At 36.4% G+C, this 22,480-nt stretch overlaps 1 protein-coding gene across 2 annotated transcripts in view; it reads left to right on the forward strand.

Moving 5' to 3' along the window:
- The window catches only part of CNST (consortin, connexin sorting protein), a 53,659-nt gene that overhangs the window by 16,351 nt on the left and 14,828 nt on the right, over nt 1-22,480 (forward strand). For both annotated transcript variants that reach the window (XM_074896877.1, XM_074896878.1), the window contains exons 5-10: nt 4,661-4,866; nt 11,938-11,968; nt 14,543-14,629; nt 15,110-15,224; nt 17,549-17,570; nt 17,743-17,839. In XM_074896877.1, the coding sequence (XP_074752978.1) occupies nt 4,661-4,866; nt 11,938-11,968; nt 14,543-14,629; nt 15,110-15,224; nt 17,549-17,570; nt 17,743-17,839 (558 nt within the window). The remainder of the gene's footprint in view (nt 1-4,660; nt 4,867-11,937; nt 11,969-14,542; nt 14,630-15,109; nt 15,225-17,548; nt 17,571-17,742; nt 17,840-22,480) is intronic.

A 22,480-nucleotide genomic window follows, 5' to 3' on the forward strand; every position in this document is an offset into this window, starting at 1 on the left:
CTTGCATGGCATGTGTTATGGTGATATTTTTTATTTTTCACTATTGAGAAATCATGAATCAGTAACTTTGACTCTTAGCTAAAGAAGGGATTTCTTCTCTTTCCCTATAAGCAAACCTGTTAGGGTCACTGTTAAATGTTGCCATTCTGGAAAAGTTGATGTTTGACTTAAAAAGCATGTTGTTCATATTCCTTCTCTTGCTAGTAACTAAAGCAATGAACCTGGAATATGGAAAAGTACATTTTAGTTATTTTTCAGGACTCACTCAGTAGAAGATTGGTGATCATTAGAGAAGCCAATCTTCTGCTCTGGAGATATGTTTTTACTTTAGAGGAAAGAGTAAGTACTCGCACTTGCAATGTGTTTGAAACCCTCTAAACATTGCTTACAAAGCATAAATAGTTGTAAGTATTTGATTATTTTGTTTCTGTATATGCTTGGAGTGTGTTGGATCTAGAATTATCCTAGCTTCTACAATCAGTAGACTGGAATGTGAGATTAAGAATCACTGTATCTGGTTTGAAGATTCACCTAGTTCAGTATCCTTCCCATGACAGTGGCCAGTAGAGGATGGGTAGGTACGAATATAAAGACAAGGCAAAGGCGTAGTGATTTGTTCGTGTGTTCTCCTTGCCACCAGCAGTTATCTATTCAGGACTTCCCCAAGTGGGAATTGATAGATTGTAATAGCTTACAGTGAATTTGTCACCTGACTTGCAGTTGTTTTTTGAGTCCATTTTGGTGTCATGGAGTAAGCAGTTCCAAGATTTCGCCTATGCATTGTTTGAAGAAACACCTCCCTTTAGCTGTCTTGATGCTGCCAGTAGGCATATTAGGGTGAATTGACAAGCATATAGCTTCCAGATCCCAAATTTCTCTCACATTCTTTTTGCATACTAATAATAGTTTTGAATAGACTATGATTATATCTGTTTAAGGAGGACACTGGTGATCAAAGAAGTGATGTAAGTTTAAATTGAGGAATTTAAACTTTGGTGATTATTCATACTTGGATTCCTTGTAATGAATCGTACTAACTTTAGTGCAGTAGAGATAGTGATTCATGAAGTGTCATCTGCTTCAATGTATTTTTGTAAATGTGGACTTCAAATCATTCCTGTTCTCTGAAAATAATTTCAGCTTTTTCCAAAAGATCAGTCCTGGCATAACTAGTAACTTAACATTGTAAAGTCATGGTGTATAATTCCTTAATGTAGCATAGCGTGGTAAGTTGCACTTAATAATTTTTCCCCAAGTTAAATTCTGAAACATACGCTTTTCCTGTAAATTATTCCACTTATTTCCTGAAGCAGCTTGAAGGTGGGGGAAGAAAGTGGAGTGGTTAGGATGGGTTTGGTGTTGCAGCAAATGAAATATATGAATATAAACTAGTCAAATTAAATGAAAATTCAAGCAGTGTTATTTTATTTAAGGTTCTGTGCCACACTAAAGATTTTGACCTTGCTCAGTTAGAATTATATCTTTACCACCAACACTCCTGTCCTAAAATCTCTTCTCTTAAAAATGAAATATTTTTATTAATACTTGCTGGTTGTTGGGTTGTGGGGTTTTTTTGGGTTTTTTTTATAGTTCTTCAATGAATCAGTCTTGAACCAGCTTTCTGGTACTGAGTACCAAAGAATGTTTAAAAAAAGAGATTACCATATGTTTTCTGTACAAGAAACTTCTGTTACTGGTGACTTAATCTAATGCTACTGAATGTGAAAATTAAAATTCAATTAAAAAACAGAGGAGAATATACATAATTTTATTTTGTTAGCAAATGCCTCATACTTCAACCTCTTACTCATTCTCAAGCAGGTGGCAAGAGCATCTTAATTTCACATACTTGCAGTACTGACAAAACAAAGAGTGAGACATACCAAAAAATGCATTTGTCACTTCTATTCACAAGGTCTGTCAAAACTGTGTCTTTTCGCAAACATGAACTTCTATGAACTCTAAGGGAAATTATGAGGAGAAACAAACTTCCTCAAGTCTTAGGAAACATTGGCACACCCAACTGGACATAGAAGATGTCAGTTGAAACCTCTGTGAGTCTGGCAGGGCAGAAACCTGAACCCAGCTCTTTGCCACATTCCTAGTGAGTGCTCTGGCTGTTGGAGAATTGATATCCTCTGTGTTTTTTCACATTTATTTTCATAAAGCCTTTGGTTCCATTCTAGTATGGAACCAAATATCAGTGTGTGTAGTAAATATCAGTGCTTTGGAAAATGAAAAAACTTTAATCCTTGCTTCTTAAAATATCAGAAATATGTGTAAGATGCCAGTCTTTAGTGGGGAAAAAAAAAAAAAATCTGCTTTGGACAGTAAGATTGATTGTTTCCAGGAAAAAGCAATGTTGTGTGCCATTTTGAAGAACATGGAGGAAAAAAAAAATAGGATGTTCCTGTCTCAAGAAAAGATCTTGGTGATAGTACTACTAAAGCACAAATGCTGTCTTGTGTTTAAAATAGAACAAGATAGAATTAACATGAATGGCTCTAAGGCCTTGCTTGAGAATCAGGGGAGTAATTTGAGGGCAGAATTTGGTTCCAAGCAGGTTGACAGATCGACTACATGTAGCAATAATATGCAGTTTATAAACTGTGTGTTAGCAACAGTACCACAATAACATTAAAATGAAAGTTTTTCATGATAGTTGCTATTGAGCATGATTCAGTCAACATTTGTATTTTGATATGACAGGTGATTATTAACTACTTAATAAAGTGCAGTTTGAAGTGGCTTTTTTCTGAGAGGTTTGCCGGAATATATAGACCCTCTTTTCTGGTTTCATGATGATGTGCTGAGCAGAAAGCTGTATTTTTAAAGACAGCATTAATTCCATCTCTAAAAGTACTTCCTGGTTTGTATCTTGCATCCAGTTATATCTGTTGTTGCTTAATATTGAAAAGGCAATTTTAAGATACACCCCAATTTTGTGGCAGTAAGCCCTGTGAAAATAGCCACTCACAGAGATTATTAGTACTCCTGACCTGGATAATTTACTTAATAAAGATAATAAAATAACTAAAAATAGAACGGTGGAGCCTTCAGTGGACAAACTAATGCCTTTCTTAAGCCCTAAATCTTAAATCTGAATCATCACTATAGGACTTCAGCTGTGATGAACACAAGGGAGTCTGAAATATGCTGAGTGCCCAAGCTGTAGAAAAGGTTGAAGTGTGGTGATTACTTGAAACAGTGTCCTCACCTGTCCTGCTTTTAAATGATAACATAATTTTGAAAAAAGAGATGTAGCTGAGAAAGAATAACATATCATAAGTTGAGTTTATAAAAGTTTATTGTGCATATTTCAGTGGCCAAATTCCTTTGTTTAAAAAATTATGGGATTATTTTTTTAAAGTTCAGTCCTATGTAAATGTATCAAAGTCAGTGTTGTTTTATGAAAAAAAACTTGTTCATCAGTTGGTGGAATAAGCTGTAGTTTTGTGGTTACTCCTAAGACTGTGTGTTATAAGAAGCCATCATTTATTGCTTTTATTCTCTGATCTTCCTGAGAAACTTGTCCAGTCCGTATATGGGTAGTTGATTTGTTCCATTGCTACTGCCTGCTCTACACATTTTCCCTAATCTCATTTAACATTTCCTGAGAACTATCATATTCATGATCAGCAATATACTACGAATACTGCATTTCTAACAATAAAATGTGGGATTTGCACCCAGAAAGTTTTCCCTGTAGTATTTTTATACTGTTATGCTTTACATAATCCTACGTATATGTTGCCAGTCTTCCATGTGCATGTCTGACTTTTTTTACTTCTGTAAAATTGGAGACAGGCAACAGTGGCCTGCCAGAGAATTCATCATGGAGAACCTAGTTTTCTACCTGGCAAGATGTTCTGGAGGCTAGATTGAGTTTACACATCCTTGTGTCATTGTTACCAACGTAGATCAACACTGCTGGCCCATCCCCTGGACTCCCTTCCACTGAGCAGAACAGTCCTCCTGGACACCTGTCCCCCACAACAGAATCCCACAGTGTCATCATCTGCTTCTTTCTGTCCTTTAAGATCCTGTTGTCACTGTGAGGAGCCACTGTGTTATCTGAAGAACAGGTCCATTGTCTGTCCTTCCTTTGTTCCCTGGGACATGTCCCTGTACAAGGTCCTTGGCAGGAGTGAAGAAACAAACTGAGAACCTCATTCACACTCTTCTCGCCTACCTTCTTTTTGCCGTTTTTGAGAAAAACTGTGTTGCAAACAACCTAGTCTCTGATGTGTTACAATTCAGTCTTAACATAGAAGTTTGTCCACTTGGATCTAAGTATTGATTTTTTTAGCTGAAACTGTAAAACCAGTCACAACAGTTTTTATTTTGGGTCATCCTGGTCTCTTATTAATAACTCTGTAGAGCAGTTAGGTGGGTTTTTTTTTTTCCTCAAGTTAAAGTCAGGTCCCAGTTAGAAGTGTACAGAAATACTTGATGTATGTTACTGTCCTTTTTCAGGTAGGTGAGCTGACACTGAGACAGATCTATCTCAACTAATTTTGACAAAACCAGTATTTTATTTACTTGCAGGGATATTATTTAAGATACTAGGTTTTTATTCATAGCTTTTGTATTGAAATTTCCTAAAAAGGCAACTTGATGACGTTTTGAATCCTAACTTAAGTACTTGTTCTTTTTAAAGGAGTTCCTCCAGTGGGAACCACAACAATCAAGGAGGAAAATACTCTTATTACAGATACAGATTCTGTGCATGCTGAAGGTGCTGTTGAAGCAAATGAAAACTTTCACGAAAAAGAACACAAACAAACGTTGCAGTCCCTTTTCTCTTTGCTTCGTGAAGAGGTTGAGCAGATGGACTCAAAGATACTGCCCCTGTGTCTCCATCAGGTACTTCCTATGATTCTGGGGTGTTCCACACAATTTTGGTTTTGCTTGAGAACATTTTTCATTAGGAAAAAAAATGCATTAATTCAACATATGCCAATATTCATATCTGGACAAGGTATTTTTGATTTATAACAGGTGGTTAAGGCAAATACCTCCTCTAAGGTCTTCAATATATGTTATGCCTTGAAAATATATTCTGCAGTTAAAGAAAACTCTTAAGGATGGGTTTTCTAATTCCTCAAATTCTAGTTCGCCAGGAAGATTTAGGAAAATCACTTCGACATACTTTAAATATGGTTTGTAAGACACTGTATAGATACAAGACAACTGATATCTAAATTACATTTTAAATCTGAAATTATTTTTACTGTTGCAGTCTTCTTTCTGGCATTAATTTCATGCATGAATGCTAAGATTCAAGGTTTCTTAGTGTATACTTTTTTATAGCCCAGTTGCCACACACCTGCAAGACCAAGGGAAACACTGTGTGATTTGAAAAGCAGTCTTTTATGCTAACTGGCCAGTATGTTTTTCTTTCTGGAGATTATGATGCAAGATGAATATGTTGATAGGACTTGACACAGTATTAATTTATAGTTTAGCTGTGTCACACTAACAGTGGACTAGAAGACTTAGGGTTGACATAGTGCTTAGGGATATGGTATAGTTGAGAACTGTCAGTGTTAGGTTAATGGTTGGACTAGGTGATCTTCAAAGTATTTTCCAACACAGATGATTCTGTGACTTTTTGTTTGGCTGTAGTGTCTAATGTGTGCTATAAATATATATATACATAGATACTATACAGTGTCTGATTTGACTTAGTTGCATTATCTTTATTGTGGAAAACTGAATGATTGTGATATTTTAAACTTCTGACACTCCTTCATTCTTACTCTCTTTGATATAAATAAGCAATTATATTTGAGAAAGAGGTTTCTTTTTAGTATTGCAAATTATAGATAATTTGTTTGACATAGAATTTTAGATTTTTTTTTTTTAATCTGTGTTTGAGTGAAGATATTTGGCTTGTTCCTTAATTTATTTGAAACTTAGCATTAGGGTTAACCATTTGTACTTTTAGCCATGCTGAATTTGGTGGTTAGGTCAAAAATTTCAAAATGCTTTGCAAACATTAAGGTATATCATTGAACAAGATAGAGGTGAAACCTGCTTGCTGCTTTTTAGATGAGGAAGCCAAACCCTAAGGGTAGCAACCTTTTGAAAGTCATACAGGAACAGTGATAGAACTGAGAACAGAATCTGCATTTCCAGATTCAAATGTAATCAAACACCATCTCTATTTTTCAGAGAAATATCAAGCATTTTGAATTGAGTGTTTTGAAAGAAAGCTAACAGAACTTAGAGGGATCATAACACACTTTTTAATCTGACTAAAAAATAAAGGATTTTAAAGATAGGATTCATGATTTCATGTAAAGTGAGTCTGTTAGGATTTTTTTTTCATTTTCCAGCGAATTAAACTGTCATCTTCAGTCTTTTTCAGATTGCTAATACAGCGTGGCAGTAACTTTCTTTTATGCCCAGTCTAGCAAAGACTCTTCTATCACATTCTCTTTTTATTCTATATGACAAAATTCAATGTAAAATAAAGAGCTATGTCAGATGTTATGGCGTATTAACAATCCCTATTGTTAGTGGGAAGCCTATATTAAATATTTAAAGGCTGTGGGATATTAGAGGCTGTTCTAAGGGTTAACTTGTAATTAAAATAGGATGTAATTTTTTATCTGTCTTGAATGGGATTCGTGTGATTTGTTTAGCATTTGTTACAGAATCTGAGAAGTGCTTATATATAAAACATAGATACAGAGCTTTGGTGGCTCCAGAAATCTTTAGGAGACTACTGTGGATAGCAGACAGAATGTGCAGATAAAGAACCTTAGAAGTCACTTACCAATTCTCTTTTGGAGGTACTAGACTCAGAATGGTCTAGTGATTAGTAATAAGGCTGAGAGCCAGGAACACGCAATTTATAATCTAGACCCCTCTATCAAGTTGCTGTCTATTTTGAGCAATCATCTGTAGACTTTTAGAAAAGTGCCCACTTGTTAAGCCCTTCAACTTACAAGTGCCTACCTAAATTGATATGCCCCAAAGATTTTAAGACTGAGTGTTTGTGTGCTCCCACAGAAGTCATTAGAGTATCAGCTATGAAGTGTTTCAACCTGAATGTCCAGGTATCAGTGTACCTGCAATTACTGGACATATTTTTGCAAGCGTGGCCCTTGCCACACCATGCATGGCAAATAGGAAGACAGCCAGTATTCACCATCCCTGAAGACTGATTCAGTTAATGCTTGTAAAGCTCACTGATACTGTAGAGTTCTGTGGAACAACATATTTTTACTTCTGAGGTTTATATTTTTTGTATTTATTGTGGTTTAACCCCAGCTGGCAACTCAGCCCCATGCAGCTGCTCTCTCACTCCCTCCATAGGGGAGGGGGTGAGAATCAGAAGGGCAAAAGTGAGAAGATTCACGAGTTGAGATAAAGACAGTTTAATTTGTAAAGCAGAAGCCATTCGTACAAGCAAAGCAAAACAAGGAATTCATTCACCACTTCCCATTGACAGGCAGGGGTTCAGCCATCTTCAGGAAAGCAGGGCTCCATCACATAACAGTTACTTGAGAAGACAAATGCCATCACTCTCAACATCCCCCCCCCCTTCCTTCTTCTTCCCCCAGCTGTATATGCTGAGCATGATGTCATATGGTATGGAATATCCCTTTGGTCACTTGGGCTCAGCTATCCTGGCTGTGTCCCCTCCCAACTTCCTGTGCACCCCCAGCCTCCTCGCTGGTGGGGTGGGGTGAGGAGCAGAAAAGGTCTTGATTCTGTGTCAGCACTGCTCAGCAGTAATGAAAACATCCCTGTATTATCAACACTGTTTCCAGTACAAATCTAAAACATAGCCTCATAGCAGCTACTATGAAGAAAATTAACCATCTCAGCCAAAATCAGCACATTCTCCACCCCTTATTCCATACCATTTACATTATGCTCAGGTCCAACACTATTCAATACGTCCACATTAACAACCACCCCCCTTCCTATCCTTTGATATAATACATAAATATCATTCCCCTAGTCTATGAACCACCCCTGTAAAATGTACACAGAATGTCCACTGAGTTCATCTAGTCCATGACTTTGGGCTCCATCTGTTATGGTGCTCACACAGGACGGGAGAGGTGGTTTGTTGCATGGAGTTATTGGGCACCAAAGCCAGCTCAGATCAAGTCACTGCTACGCTTGCACTGCTTCTTGTAAGGCTTCTCTTCCACCAGTTGAGGTGGTTCCTGTTATAGTAATTTCTGTAACATGCAACTCAGATCATGGATTATAACAATTTAAAGGTATTTCCATTATGATCTCCACCCCTGGTCCCTTTGGACTGGACCATCAGGTTTAACGTGGCAATGAACTCCTCCCCTTGGACTGATCCTCAGCCTGCAGTCCCTTAGAGGTGTGCCTGCTCCAAATGGAGCCTTATCTATGAGCTACAGTCTCTCCAGGGATGTACTGCTACCACACAGACTTATCCACAGCCACAGTTTCTTGGAGGTACACCTGTTCCAGCATGGCCTTCTCCATGGGCTATAATGCCTTCAGAGATAGACCTGCTCCAACGTGGCCTGACCCTCAGCCATAGTCCCTTCACAAGTAAACCTGCTCCCACATGGCCTTACCCATGGCTGCAGTCCCTCCAGGGCTGTACCTTCTCTGTCGTGGGTTTATCCAAGGCCACATGCTTTGAGGTGCTCCAGCATGACCTCATGCACAGCCACAGATGCTTCAAGGTGTATCTTCTCCAGCATGGACTTATACTTGGGCCACAGTCCCTTCAGAGGTACACCTCCCACAGATGTTTCAAGATGTACCTGCTCTGACAGGGGCTTATACATGGCCACAGATGCTTTCGAATGTCCTGCTCTGATGTGGACTCATCCACAGGTCACAGTCCTGTTAACTCAAGTTCACACTGGAGTTCCAGCATGTCTAGTACAGCAGCACAGAAACAGTAGCGATGACCTGGCCATCTGCCAGCTCAGGCACATTGCCATTGCTATCAAAACATTCTCAGGTATAGCAGAGTAAGATGGATAAGCAGTATGGCAAGCAGTGAAAGCAAAATCAGCCACTGACAAGCACTAGATACCAATACAGTGAGGCAAGCAAGCCCCACCGCAAGCACAGAAGCCTGCTGATTAATAGCTAAACAGCAATAACAGCTATGAGTTCAGTCTAGCACATTCCAATCAAATCTGTCATCTCAAACCATTTGAGTTCCACATTGGGTGCCAAAAAGGACTGTCGTCGTTTAACCCCAGCTGGCAATTCAACCTCACACAGCCACTTGCTTATACCCCTCCGGTGGGATGGGAGAGAGAGTCAGAACCATAAAAGGGAGAAAACTCATGGGTTGAGATAAAGACAGTTAAACAAGCAAAGCAAAACAAGGAATTCATTCACCACTTCCCATTGGCAGGCATCTCCAGGAAAGCAGGGTGCCATCATGCATAACAGTTACTTGGGAAGACAAATGCCGTCAGTCCCAACGTCCCTCCCTTCCTTCTTCCCCCAGCTTTATATGCTGAGCATGATGTCATATGGTATGGAATATCCATTTGGTCAGTTGGGCTCAGCTGCCCCAGCTGTTTTCCCTCCCAATTTCTTGCGCATCCCCAACCTACTCACTGGTGGGTTGGTGTGAGGAGCAGAAGAGGCCTTGATTCTGTGTAAGCTGCTCAACAATAATGAAAACATCTCTGCATCAGCAACACTGTTTCTGGCAGAAATCCAGAACATAGCCCCATAGCAGCTACTATGAAGAAAATTATCTCAGCCAAAACCAGTACAGTATTTTATTGCATTTACAAACAAAGCCATCAGTATTCCTGAGCTTTCTAGGAAAGCCTGCCTAGTTTTCTAGCAAGCACAAATGTTGCTGGAAATCTCAAAGATTATCTGTCAACAGGAAGGAATTGTAAGAAAAATGTTTCAGTTATCACATTAGCTTTTCTATACAGTGTTACACCTTTTCCTTTCCGCATATCAGCTTTACCTTTTCTGTAATACCCCCCACCTCAGAGTAACCACAGAGTCAAAGTGAAATTCTGAATCTGATTAGAAACATGCTCGGGTTTTGACTGTCTTTGGATACTTGCTTTCTCTGAGGTGGTTGTGTTTGCCCTTTTAGTCCAAGAAATAATTCTTTATGCCGGTTCTGGGGGAAAAAAAAACAACCAAAAAAACCCAAACAGACAAACAACCTGATACCTTTTCTTGATTAACAGAAAACGTGTTTTTCCTAACTGGCATCTCAACTTTTCTTCTGGAAGTTCTGCCACTTCCACGCTTGCAATTTTGGTTTCAAATAGCTGGTTGAAAGCAAAGGCATCACTAGGAAGAGGGTAGTAAATCTATTTCAGTAGTCTGCAATTAAAATATGTAACTTTGATATAGCAATAACCTGGTATACTGGGACATAATTTTCTCTTATATTTGCATGCCCATGTTCTTCGTTTATACACAGCTTCTCAGTGTATAAACCTTGGTGAGCATATATTTACTGTTCCTTTTTGCACTAATCTGTTAAATATAGGTGTTATAAAACTACCCAGCCAGGGTGAAGTTGTTTTTTAAGATGTTGCGGCTAGATATCTTGAGTGCTTAGGCAGAAAGATCCCTTGTTCAATTCCTAGCCATTGGCTCAGATAGCAGCTGTTACAGCAGCATTTAATGTCATCTTACTCATTTTATTAAGCTAGAAGTGCTGGAGATTGAGTTAGGTGTTCAAGTATTTGATATGTAGTCTGGTTTATGTTTGATTTTCCTGGTCCTCAGCAACTGCTTTGGAATGATTTTTGTTCTCTATAATAAACCTTCATAGCACTTTGAGTTCTGAATGCAACAGGGAAAGTTTGCTTATTTCTTGTGTCAACTCCCTGGTATTTCTTTGTTTTGACATACCTATATTAACTCAACATCCATCTAAGAGAACAAGTCTTGAAGAACTGTTGTGATATTTAGGGTTTTTTAAAAAATGGTTGTCTTTGGCAGAGCTATCTTGTTACAAATCCAATTTTAATTGTTCTATTATAGAAATGTCAGCCTAAGGAGGAAGAGAGACAGGATTTGTTCCATGTCATAGCAACTACAGTGCAAATCAAGGAACTGCCATCCGGCTTAACTCCATGACTTGCTCTATTGTTGAAGAGCTTCAGATATCAAGATGTTAGGCTTAGTGAACTGACAAATGACATAGAGGATCTTTAAATCTTTTTTACACAGCAGAGCAGCTTTAGGAAAGAAAGTGGCAAAAGGCTGCTGCAATTGAATTGTCTGGCTTCTGTGGGTGAACTAGGAGTAATACAGAAAAAAATGAAGAACTTGAATCCTTTTATATTTATCTCATTAATTTCAAATATTCATATTGTAAATATTTCAAATTCTATGTATTTGAAATATTTGTTGTCATTATTTATTGTAAATAGGATATAAACAGGTAGGTTGTTGTTACTGTGATAGGCAACATTTTTAGTACTTTTTATCCAAAGATTGTTCTTTTCTCATCAGTCAGGAAACCTCCATTTCTCCATTTTATCACACTGTAATGCTCAGGAAAGCTCAGCAATGATCTTAATTTGATCAAGCATAAGGAAACAATAGTCAGTTAAGGAATTCAAACTCTTCAACTCCTATCAGCAAACACAGTACTTCTGTTTTAGGTAACTTTAAAACTTTCTAATATGATCCTAAAAAAAGTTTTTGTTGCTGTAACAAGATAAAACCCAACTAACATTTTGGCAAATCCATTTGTGTGAGAGGACTTAATATTTCTTTGTTGTTCGATATTCTTTTAAAACATCTTTCCTAGAATAAAAATACATGTATTTAGTCTGAATATTTGTATTTTACCCAAACTAAATATGAATCTGCAAAATGGATGTTTAAAACTATTATTACAAGTACATATTGTATCCTTAACACACTTATGAAAATGATAGAATCCTTGTTTCTTTTTTTTTTTTTTTACTTTTGCAGATAGCTGAGACCTATTTTCAAGAGGAGGAATGTATCCTTTTACTTGTAGAAATTGTTACATGATATTAAAATAATCTGGCATGATAAAGGATAAAAAACAAATGCTTTACCGCTGACTCACAGGTTGTGGGTCAGGGTTAGAAAGAAGTAAACAGCCGTAATTTACCCATGAATGAATATACAGTATGTTAGCAAGTCCTTCTTAATCAGACGGCTGGAATATGCGTTAAGTAATAAATCCACTTCCAAAAGCTTTACTGATGCAATCAGTAGTTGTGCACAAACAAGGAAGTAAGAAAATATTTTCAAAGAACTTCTGTTTTTATAGGATAAGTTCTGTTCTAAGTATTAGTAACTGGGAGTATGTCCAATCTAGATAGGGTATGTATTCCATTATATCAAATAGGGTACTGTTATAGTAAGAACAGCATTAGCACAACAGTTGATTAGAATATGTACTTAGAATATGTACTAGAAGTGTCTCGATTAGAATAAACATACCAAACACACTGAGCTAAGGGAGATCAGCAACTGCAAACAATAGCAACATGTTGTTGGCAAATGCTAATTAGTCAAAATCTTATCAAGGTAGTTTGAGAAACTGTTGTAGGAAAATATGGGTAATTGCTTCTGGGAACAGCTAGTTCAATGGTACAGTTTGTTTTGATTTGTTCCTAGATAGTACAAATAAGTTTGGTCAAAAAGTTATCATAGTTGAACTGCTACTAATTACTCTGATATATTTCAGTAATTGTGGGAGTGAATAATCATATTAAACATTAAAGTGAAATTATATTTTTAGAAAAGGTGGACTGGGTTTTCCTCTTTTTCTTTTTTAGGGAAAATTACAGACTACAGAAAGAGACGAGTGGTAAGACCTTAAGGGATATGTGATTCACTAAAACGCATCATAAATTACAGAATCTGTGCATACAGATTATTTCTTTATGATGTAATTTGTTACAAACAAAATACAGCAAATAGGCAATTGTAATGGTTAAATAACAAAGCATAAGAAACCTGGAAAGGTGTCATTGAAACCTATCCAAATTATATAGTCTGTAGCACAAAACCAAAAAAATAACTGTCACAATATTATAAAAACAATATATAAAATAAAATATCCATCACTGTTTTAGAAGACTGTACTTCTGTCTTAGGCACACTAGATCAAAAGCATCCATCAGAAAATCCAAAATACACAGCACAAATTAAAGGCATGGAAAAATTCTGTAGTAAATTATGGCTCTTCGTGGGGATATACAATAAATTTAAAATGCATTCAACAGTATGATAGAAAGACAGTTTCTTTTTCATAAAAGGTGCTTTAATTGAAGGACCCTGTATTTAAAGCGGATCAAAGGAAGTATTTTTAATGCAATGTACACCTGATGTGTGGAATTCAACACCACTATATAATACATATTTATGAAGGATATCTCATCTGTACTTGCAACCATCAGTTTCCTGAGGTTAATAACTTACTCGATCATGTTGCACTGTATTAATTATCCATGACAGGCATTTTAATTCATCCCGTGTAGAACTTCATATTAACAATAATTTGTTGCTGTGATCCTCTAAGGCTGTATGTCTGATCTGTAATTCTCTTTCTAATAACAGATTTCTTGAAGGCAGGGAATATTCTTTCCATTAATATTGTTGTTCATAAGCTGTGCTATGTGTACGTTGCATGAGGCTAACAAGAAGAACAAGTACTCGTTAAGTTTTTATAATAATTACTCCAGTATTTTAATTGGCATCAATAATGGAAAATATTTTTTCTATATTACTAAGAACCTTATTCACTGTACTTCTATCCTCATTGTACTGTAGAATTCAGTTTTAAATAGCTGGCAAAACATGGCTTTAAATAGAACAGCTGACTGGGGCTTGATGGAACTAGAATTATCCTGACTATTTCAAAATATATAACTATCAGAATACCTTTGTGAATGTATTGATAACCCTAAGGGAGGGGGAGAGTTCTTCGTATAGAAGAAAAGTAAGCAGAATCTTCAGGAAGAAGAAAAAGGTGCACTCAGCTCTCCAATGGTGTTGTATACAATGGTTGAGAAGAGGGAGGGTATTTTTTGAGTTGGGGAAATTTTTAAAATACTGTTTCCAGCTGGTAAATAGAAAGGAGCCATATTTTCAATTAGTTATGGTTATTAGCATCGAACTGTATTTCTTGAGAGCTACATGCTGGTATTTGTGTAATTGTTTTGCTTTTCATTTCCCAGAGATTTCATTTTTTGATAAGAGTTGCCAGCATAAAAACATTTTGCTCATTTCTTTACTGGAAAAGTTTTTGTTGGACTTAAGGCATGTGGAAAGAGGTAACTGAGAGAATAGGATTTTCTGAAGAGAATAGGATTTTCAGTTTTGGAACTTTTCTCATCTTATTTTACTACTTACTTGTTGTTTTCGTGTTCTTTTCTATTCTTTTCTTCCTTGCACAGAAATCTGGATGCTAGCCATTACTCATTTTGATTCAGTTATGTCGAATTTCAGGTACATAATGATTGCCCTTTCAAATATGGTGCCAAATATAAATAAATCGTAACACATCCACGTGTGCATTTTTCTTTAACCTTCCATTCAGATGAGAAGGCAATGAAGTTCATTCAACTTGAACGACTGTATCATGAGCAGCTGCTTGCAAATCTTTCTTCTATACAGGAGCAGTGGGGTGAGTACAGGCTAAACTAATATGGTAGAAGAAAGAGTTAATTTGGTTTGTATTTTTAAATAATAGAGTATACATTTTGCCAGCTTAAAAATGTTACATAACAAACCCATCATTTATATTAGAGTTTCTCTGAGCTTATTTCAAGAAAAGTATTCCTACTTTAGATTTCTTCTCACACATTTCATGAAAAAGGCGCAAAGTCACCTTTTTGTCATTCTTTATTCTATTAGTTGAGACTTTGATTGATCCATCATTGTTTTGAGCTTATTTTTGGTTTAGGGTTGGTGAATATGATATGATGAAAATAAGGTATCATGTGAAAATATATAGTACTTTTTTGCGTAGTTTGAAACAAAATTGTAGAGCAAACGCAGAAAAGTCATTAATATTTCTTCACTATTAGTTTCACATATATGTTTTATGTTAAGCAAATACTACTTTTACAATACATTGGGTAAAAATTATTTTGATTTAATTTAGAAAGAAAATGGAAAAGAGCAGTTCCTAGTCCAGTTACAACACGGAGGAATTCAGCTAAAGAACTGAGTGGTGAAGAGCTGGAAAAGCTTACTAGAGTTTGCTCTTCACATCAACAGTAAGTATAAGACAATATTATTACTTTTCTAGTACTAATATGTTAGCACAGCTGTTTTTTGCTTGCCAGCCTAGGTTTTTTAAAGTAGTGTCAAAATAAAAGTTGCATCCCATTGACTTCAGTGAATTTGGTTATAAAGTGGTGGTTCTTTTGGATACTTAAGTAAAATGTTTCCGTTACCATCAATTTTCACAGTGTTTAATATAGTTTGAGGAATGTATAGGGACTAGATCTGAGCTGTTTTCAGCAGCTCATTCATTTGCCAGAAGGGAAGTTCTGAGTTTTAGTATTTTCAGCCAAAGTAAAAACTGAGTAGCATTAATTTAGGAAGATGAAGACTGTAGAACAGATGGTGGTGCTTGTGGCTAATACCTATTGTTTTAATAATTGTTTTTAAATGCAGTTGCCCAGCATCTCAGACTCCAGCACTCACACCTACCCTATAGGATTTTATTCCCAAATTTTCCACATTTTAGGACAACTTCCTAATGCTTTAAGTCATTCTCATTATCTTCTGTTGATTTCATACAAGTTGCATAAATATTATGAAGCAGCGATTCTATAGTTCCCTGGTGTGGCAGTATTCTGAAAAGCTGTGAAATCTTAGATCATACCTGCTTTGCCTGATCCATCAGCCTCTTGAATCAGTATATCACAGTAACACAAACTTTTGGATAGTGCATAAGGTGCTCCTCCGAGTAGTAACACATACGGGATTGTAACCATCAGGAAGGAGACCTGTTCTTTCATGGGTGACTGTCCTACCTGCTAGACATTGAGTTTAAGGGACAGATGGAAAAAATTATACCCGCTGCCACTGAAAAATGATCAGCCAGTGACAGTAAGGAAACTAACCACATGCAAAAGCTGTAAAAAGACCAAACTGTGACGGGGAAGTTGCTGTCAGTGAGATGGGGAACTTTTTCAAATACGTTTGCATTGGCGTAGCCAGTCTGGATGTAACAAAAGCCAAAATGCTCCTGTTGTTCATGGAGAGTATGATTTGGCTTCCACATTTTTTTCTTCTGGGTGACCATACAGAAGTTTGTAAACACCCAGGCTGATTGCCAGAACCCAGTCAGGGATTGTTTGTTTCTAGTCTGAATGCGTTTGGGAGGGAGCCCCTGGAAAACGTACTCCTGCATTTCCACGGGAGGAGGAGGCAGCTCTAGTGCCGTAACTGCATGTTTACACCCACAGCCTGCTACTACTCAGAGATTGCTCTCTGAGTTCCTGCAGGGCTCCTCAGCCTACATTGCCTTGTACATGACCTTGCAAGCCCACAGAAGGATTAAGATTCAAGTTCATTGCGATTTATATGCTGCAACAGCTGCACCTCCCTATTGTCAACTCAGTTGTCACCTTGCTGAGAATAACTTTGCTTTCTCCTTCTAATGCTTCCTTGCAGACTCACTTCAAAATACAGAATTTCAGTTATGTAACATCCTTCCCAGTTATGAGAAACCCTGCAATTTGATAAAAATTAAGGCTTGCGTTCATTCGTCATGATTAGTTCTCTGTATTACTACTCTCCCAAACTCTCTAGGCAAAAGCCTGTTTGCTTTTATTGTTTCCTTCTTTTTCCCTAATCTTTCATCTCAATGTATTTTGTAATTAAAAATATATTTTTTAATTAATAACATGCTGGTCTCAGAAAATGTGAGCATTTTGCTTTTGTAATTGAAAATAATGTAACTTTTTCTGATACTCAAGGTCTACAACTACATACTGGACATGTTTGTTCTTTAAAGATAGTTTTGAGTGTCCCTTATTTGAAGGTAAAATCTGTAAGTCAATGCAACATTTAAAAGCTTTTGTTAGGGAGTATGAACATCAGTACTTTTCCCTCTTGTCTCTTCTATTTTTTTTCAGTAGCTTTAAACAAAATGCTCAACATTTTATCTTCCTTGCTATATGAAAGGCTGCGAGACAGACTGTGCATGATAAAACACATTGTGCATGATTCTCTACACAGTTTGCAAAGTGTGTGCCGCCTGTTAGCAGCGCTGACTCACCTACAAATCCCAGTGGAGTGGGAGCTTGCGGTATCTTACAGTACCCAGAAAACGTGTCCTAGTGTGAACAGTCTGTGGAGAGGGAAATACATTTTGTGAGGTTTTTTCCACTCCTCAATGTCCGTGACAGTGATCAGTAGTTTAAATACTAGTAGATACTGAGTTCTTACATGATTTTGAAAGTTAGAAGAGTTTGTTCTGTGCTAATATTAGAGCACAGCAAAGGCTTATAAGATTTCAAGGACATTTGTCATGAAGAATGTTGCTCCTAAGTTGTTTAATTTATTCTTTTTTTCTTTATTGCTGCAGGCCACAGGCATCCAAAAATAAGGTAAGCAGCTGTTTATTTGAATTCTGCTTTGTGAAAGATTGCTAATAAATATATTTTTAATATTATTAAATATAATCTTTCCAGTTCAGTAGAAACTGTTTGGACGTCTCAAAAGGTTATAGTGTTCCTGTTTAGTTCAAAAAATTACAGGAAATGTTATCATATTTTACAGCTAGTAGCTGCAGAAAATACATGGGAAAGCAGTTGTTTGCTTCAGTTAATGGAATCAAAAAATTTAAAGGAAAGTGAAGCTGCTGCTTTTAAATCAGGTATGTGTGTATGTGTGTACATGTGCATAAGTTTGTTTTAAATATTATACTGTAATGAGGTATTCATATAAATACTGTAAGACTATTTCACTTGAAGCTACAGCATTTTTTGGATTCCCACAGGTTCATCCATTTGTGCAAATTTTAATTTTTTTCACAACTGAACAATGGACGTACTATGTAATTTTAATTAGTCATTGATATTCAGAATTGTGATTAAAGTAATTCTAGCCTCCATCAAAAAATGTCTTTTAAATGTTCATGCATTTATAACAGCCTACAGAAACTACAAAATTGTGTAAAACTAGAGATAAAATACATAAATTTGTATCTTTATAAGGTAAGCAATGTGATGACAAATATTTTGAGTTGTGGCAATTTGGTATAGTTAACAGGGTTAGTAACTATTTTAAATTGCCTGCCATATACTGATTTTGAGACACATTTTTCTAGAACAGCATACAAAATTGGAAGTTTTGGGGGGGCCTAGAAGAGAAAAACACACTTCAGTTAATTTTTTTTCAGTACACACTTTTATGTCAGCTACATATTCCTCCTCCTGCCTTGGGGTAGTGGCTTATTTGTTTGAGTAACTTGTTAGAAGCATTGGGTTCGTATGAAACACTCACAAATTAATGAATTGTTAAAATGGAGGCAGAGGACTAAAGAGCAGACTACCAGGCTGTGCTTTGTCTTTCCTCTCTTTGAGCAAAAAGTTACTTTTCATACCACATTCCAGTTGCCAAAATCAGCCTAAATTGGGTACCTTTCCTCAAAACCAGCTAGAATTTCTCACAAGATAAGGGTTGGTCTAAGTGACCTCAGGAGATGCAGTTCAACCTAAACTATCCTACAAGTGCATATCAGCCAGGGTGTTCAGGAGAATCAGGAATGAATTAAGATATAGTCACAGTTCTCTACATGTGTGGATCCTCCTCATCTTCATCCTCTTTTACCATGACTCCTATACTGCTTTTTCTCTGTCTTTGTTCTTATAACCTAACTAAACACAAAACATTAAAAACATGAAACAAACATGTTCTACAGCTCAGAAAGCAGATCAAAAGAACCCAATGCTTTTTATTTTTGGATGGTTGAAAATTCCCATGGAAAAAAAACTAGGCACTTACATTTTTTCCATTGTTTTTATTCAGAGTGGGAACAAAAGCTTTCTGGAGAGCAGATTTCTGAACATTTGAAACTTCTGAATTAAGAAGCATGTTGTGTCAATGTTTAAATTCTGTAGTACAACATCTAGACATATTAAACTTAATGTGGAAGTAATTAATGATGTAAATGGACTTTTTTCATGCCTTTCTCTTAGTATAGCTCCTGTCAAAATGTCATCAAAATCTTTGGATTCCCGTGAAACGTGTAAATTAATAAAGCTATGTCATCTGATAGAAAGCAGTTCTGCTGAGAATTTTCCAGCAGTGCTAAATACTTTTTCAGTACAAAGATATGAATATTTCAAGCCTAACTCAAGTTTAAATGCTTAATATTTGCAGAAGATGTGTTTCAGAAGGTTATTACATTCTTGAAGAAGCAATGTCTTCTCACCCTGACAGGTCTCTTCATCTGTTAAGGCAATGTGTGGTCAGTTAGCTACTGCTGACCCTCACTGAGTCAATGCATCAGCAGCATGGGGATGAATGTTTTTGTTGCAGTTAGAAGGTTTTGGGTAGGGAAGGCATCCATATGAACTAATATAGAAATTGGGCAAAGATGATCCATAACTGAATTTGTATACACCGCTCCATGCTGTGCAAAAAATCTTCAAGCTGTTGACTGAGTGACCCAGCTAAGGACTACAAGCAATATGGCCACCTGGGGCTGGTTCTGGATTTCGCCTGAATCCCAGCAGAATCCTGTGCTATAATAACTGTACAGTTCTTCCAAATATTTAAACTAACCTGTTCAGCATTAGCTTAAATGCATGGGTCTTCTCATTGAAAACTTAGAATGCTTGTTTTCTGATTTTTGGGCAGGTTTCTTTCCCCAACATCATGAAAAATGAGAAGTAAATGTGTAAACTTTTGCTTCTTTTCTTAGAAATGTATCTGCCAATCTGCAGGAAGAATTGCATAACTCAATTAGCTGCTAGTAGTAGAAGTCTGACTTACAGTGAGACAGGAAAAGGACATTCTCAGGTGGTTTGAAGACTGCCCTTGATATGAATTCATATGTCTAAAATAAGAATTTATCTAGCAATTATCAATAATGATACATAAATATATTACATTGTAGAGATTACTGCATGGTACTATGGTATCATCTTTGAAGTAAAATCATTCTTCCTTACTAATCTAAAGCAAAAATTACTCCATTGACTTTCTACAGGCATTTGGGAACATAGTTTGAGTCTCTGTAGGCAGTTGATCCTAAGAATTCATGATTCCTCTCTCCCGGGGATACAGTGACCAAGAAACAGCTTTATAAGAAGTTGGCTATTCCAGATTCCTTGGAGAGCCACAGAATTAGTTTTCTGCCCTTCTGAGCAAGGATTGCGAATGGTCTGTTCTGTTACATTTTCCTTTCTGGCAGATTTTTTCTTTGAGTCTACCAACAGAGAGAGCTGGGTCCTTAAAACTATATGTGTATATTAAAAGATGAGATTTGATATATCCTATATCCATTAATTTCTTCAGTTTCTGACTGAAAGCCTTAATAACCGTAGTGTTAACTAAAGATAATCAAATGAATTTAATAAAACCTTCAGCATAAGTTTGCAGCGTATACCTGTAGGCCTGACTACAAGGTGGGGAGAAACTGCTTATAACCTGTTTTCTTCTAGGTCATATGGGAATTGTTTTAAATGGGAAGAGGGACAAAGGTAGAGAAGTGCGAATCCTCCAGTGGTAGAATGCCGTAGGTCAATACTCTCTCTGCTAGGCTGTCTTGGATTAACAGGATTAAAAAGTGGTGTCTACAGGTTTCTGTGATGAACAAAGGAAGTGTCAATTTTAAAGTAACGCTGTGCGGGGAAAAAAAAAAAAAATATCTTAAATTACCATAAGTGCTTTCCTTACTAGAATTTTTTCAGTAGACACTTTGTTGTATCTCTGACAGTGAGATAAAAATTATTGCTGCATTGGTGGGTATATCTTCATTTAACTTAGTAGAAAAAAGCTTTTCTAAGTAAGTGTTCAATATTTATCTTAACTTGCCTTGAGTCTATAGTGGTCATGGGTTGTCTGAAGCAGGTATTCTGAAGTAGGTGTAAAGAAAATATTGAAAGCTGCTAAAAATTTGATGTGGAATGTAACAACGATCATTACATCTCAGTTCCTGTACGTCTGTAGTTAGATAACATTGCTAGGATCATTTATTACTCTCTTAGGAACAGATTCCTGAGCTCAAGAGCCACCTTTCATGATAAAGAATTTGATTTAATTTCTGATTCCATTTAATCTTGGTTGCAGTTGGGTCTGCCAACAGAGGTGCCTGTTGTAATGTGGATATATCACTAGGAAAAATTGACAGATGGTAACAAAATCTTGTACCAATAATCCAGGCTGTGTTTGAACTTGTGACTTATATGTGAAGGGCTCAGTATCCTGTTACAAATCCCTCGAGTTATCTACTCATCTGTGTCTAATTTTCAAAGAGTCCCTGTCTTATACCCATTTCTTCTTTCAGTGTTTCACAGAAGTTAGGTTTGCTGTACTCCTTCTATCTGTTAATGTTGTTCTGATTTTTTTTCTGCATTTTGAGATCATTGGATGTTCTCTTTTTCTATTTCCAAGCCTGTTTTTTCTATGCTACCTTGTATTTCATTACCCTTTCAAATGGGGATAGTTTGGAATTTAAGAAAATTGTTCAACAAAATGAATTAATACAAACATTTCTTTAAAGACTAATGAATGTGACCTTGTTTCATGTAACAAGATCAGGAGATTGCTCAGATTTTAAGAGAGGTTTTATCAGGTGTGAAAGGATAAGACTGGCATAGAGATCTTCAGTCATTCTTGTGAGAACATATACAGTTGATAAGGGCATCATTTGATCTCTTCATTAACCTATGCATAAGACCTTTTTGCTATGATCAAAAAATGCAAATGAGTGTTTTCTAGAGGTATTCATTTGTTGCTTGACGTTATTACTATTACTGTAACTGTAATCCTACTATAAAATAGTCATAACTTAGTTTTTATTCAAATATAGAATAAAAAACAGTTTCTGCTTGCTTTGGTATTCTAATTCTGAACATCCTCTTTCTCTCTTCGTAAGACTGAAAGGGGAGATCTGGCTTTGAGCTTTTCATAATGGCTAATGTCTAATAATTTTATTGACAGCTGGGGCTAACCATCTACTTCATCAGCAAATCATGCCAACAGTAATGAATTCACAGAATTCCCCTTGTTTCACTCTGAAATTTCAGATTTAAAAAAATCAGTTTTCATTTGTATTGTAAATGTGAATACAGAAATAAGCTGCATCCAAATGCATTTTTTAATATGTAAACTAATTTACGTATCCAGAAAGCAACAGCATTTTATGCAGCCCGTTATGTAAAATATTCTGATTGGGTATTTAATTTAGCACTAATGAAAGGAGATAGTTACCCACTTAAAATAATTGAATTTAAAATTTATTAAATTAGTATGATTTCATCTTCTTTAACAGAAATCTCCCTGTGTG

The sequence above is a fragment of the Athene noctua genome, chromosome 1 (assembly GCF_965140245.1).
Source record: "Athene noctua chromosome 1, bAthNoc1.hap1.1, whole genome shotgun sequence".
NCBI classification, from domain to species: Eukaryota; Metazoa; Chordata; class Aves; order Strigiformes; family Strigidae; genus Athene; species Athene noctua.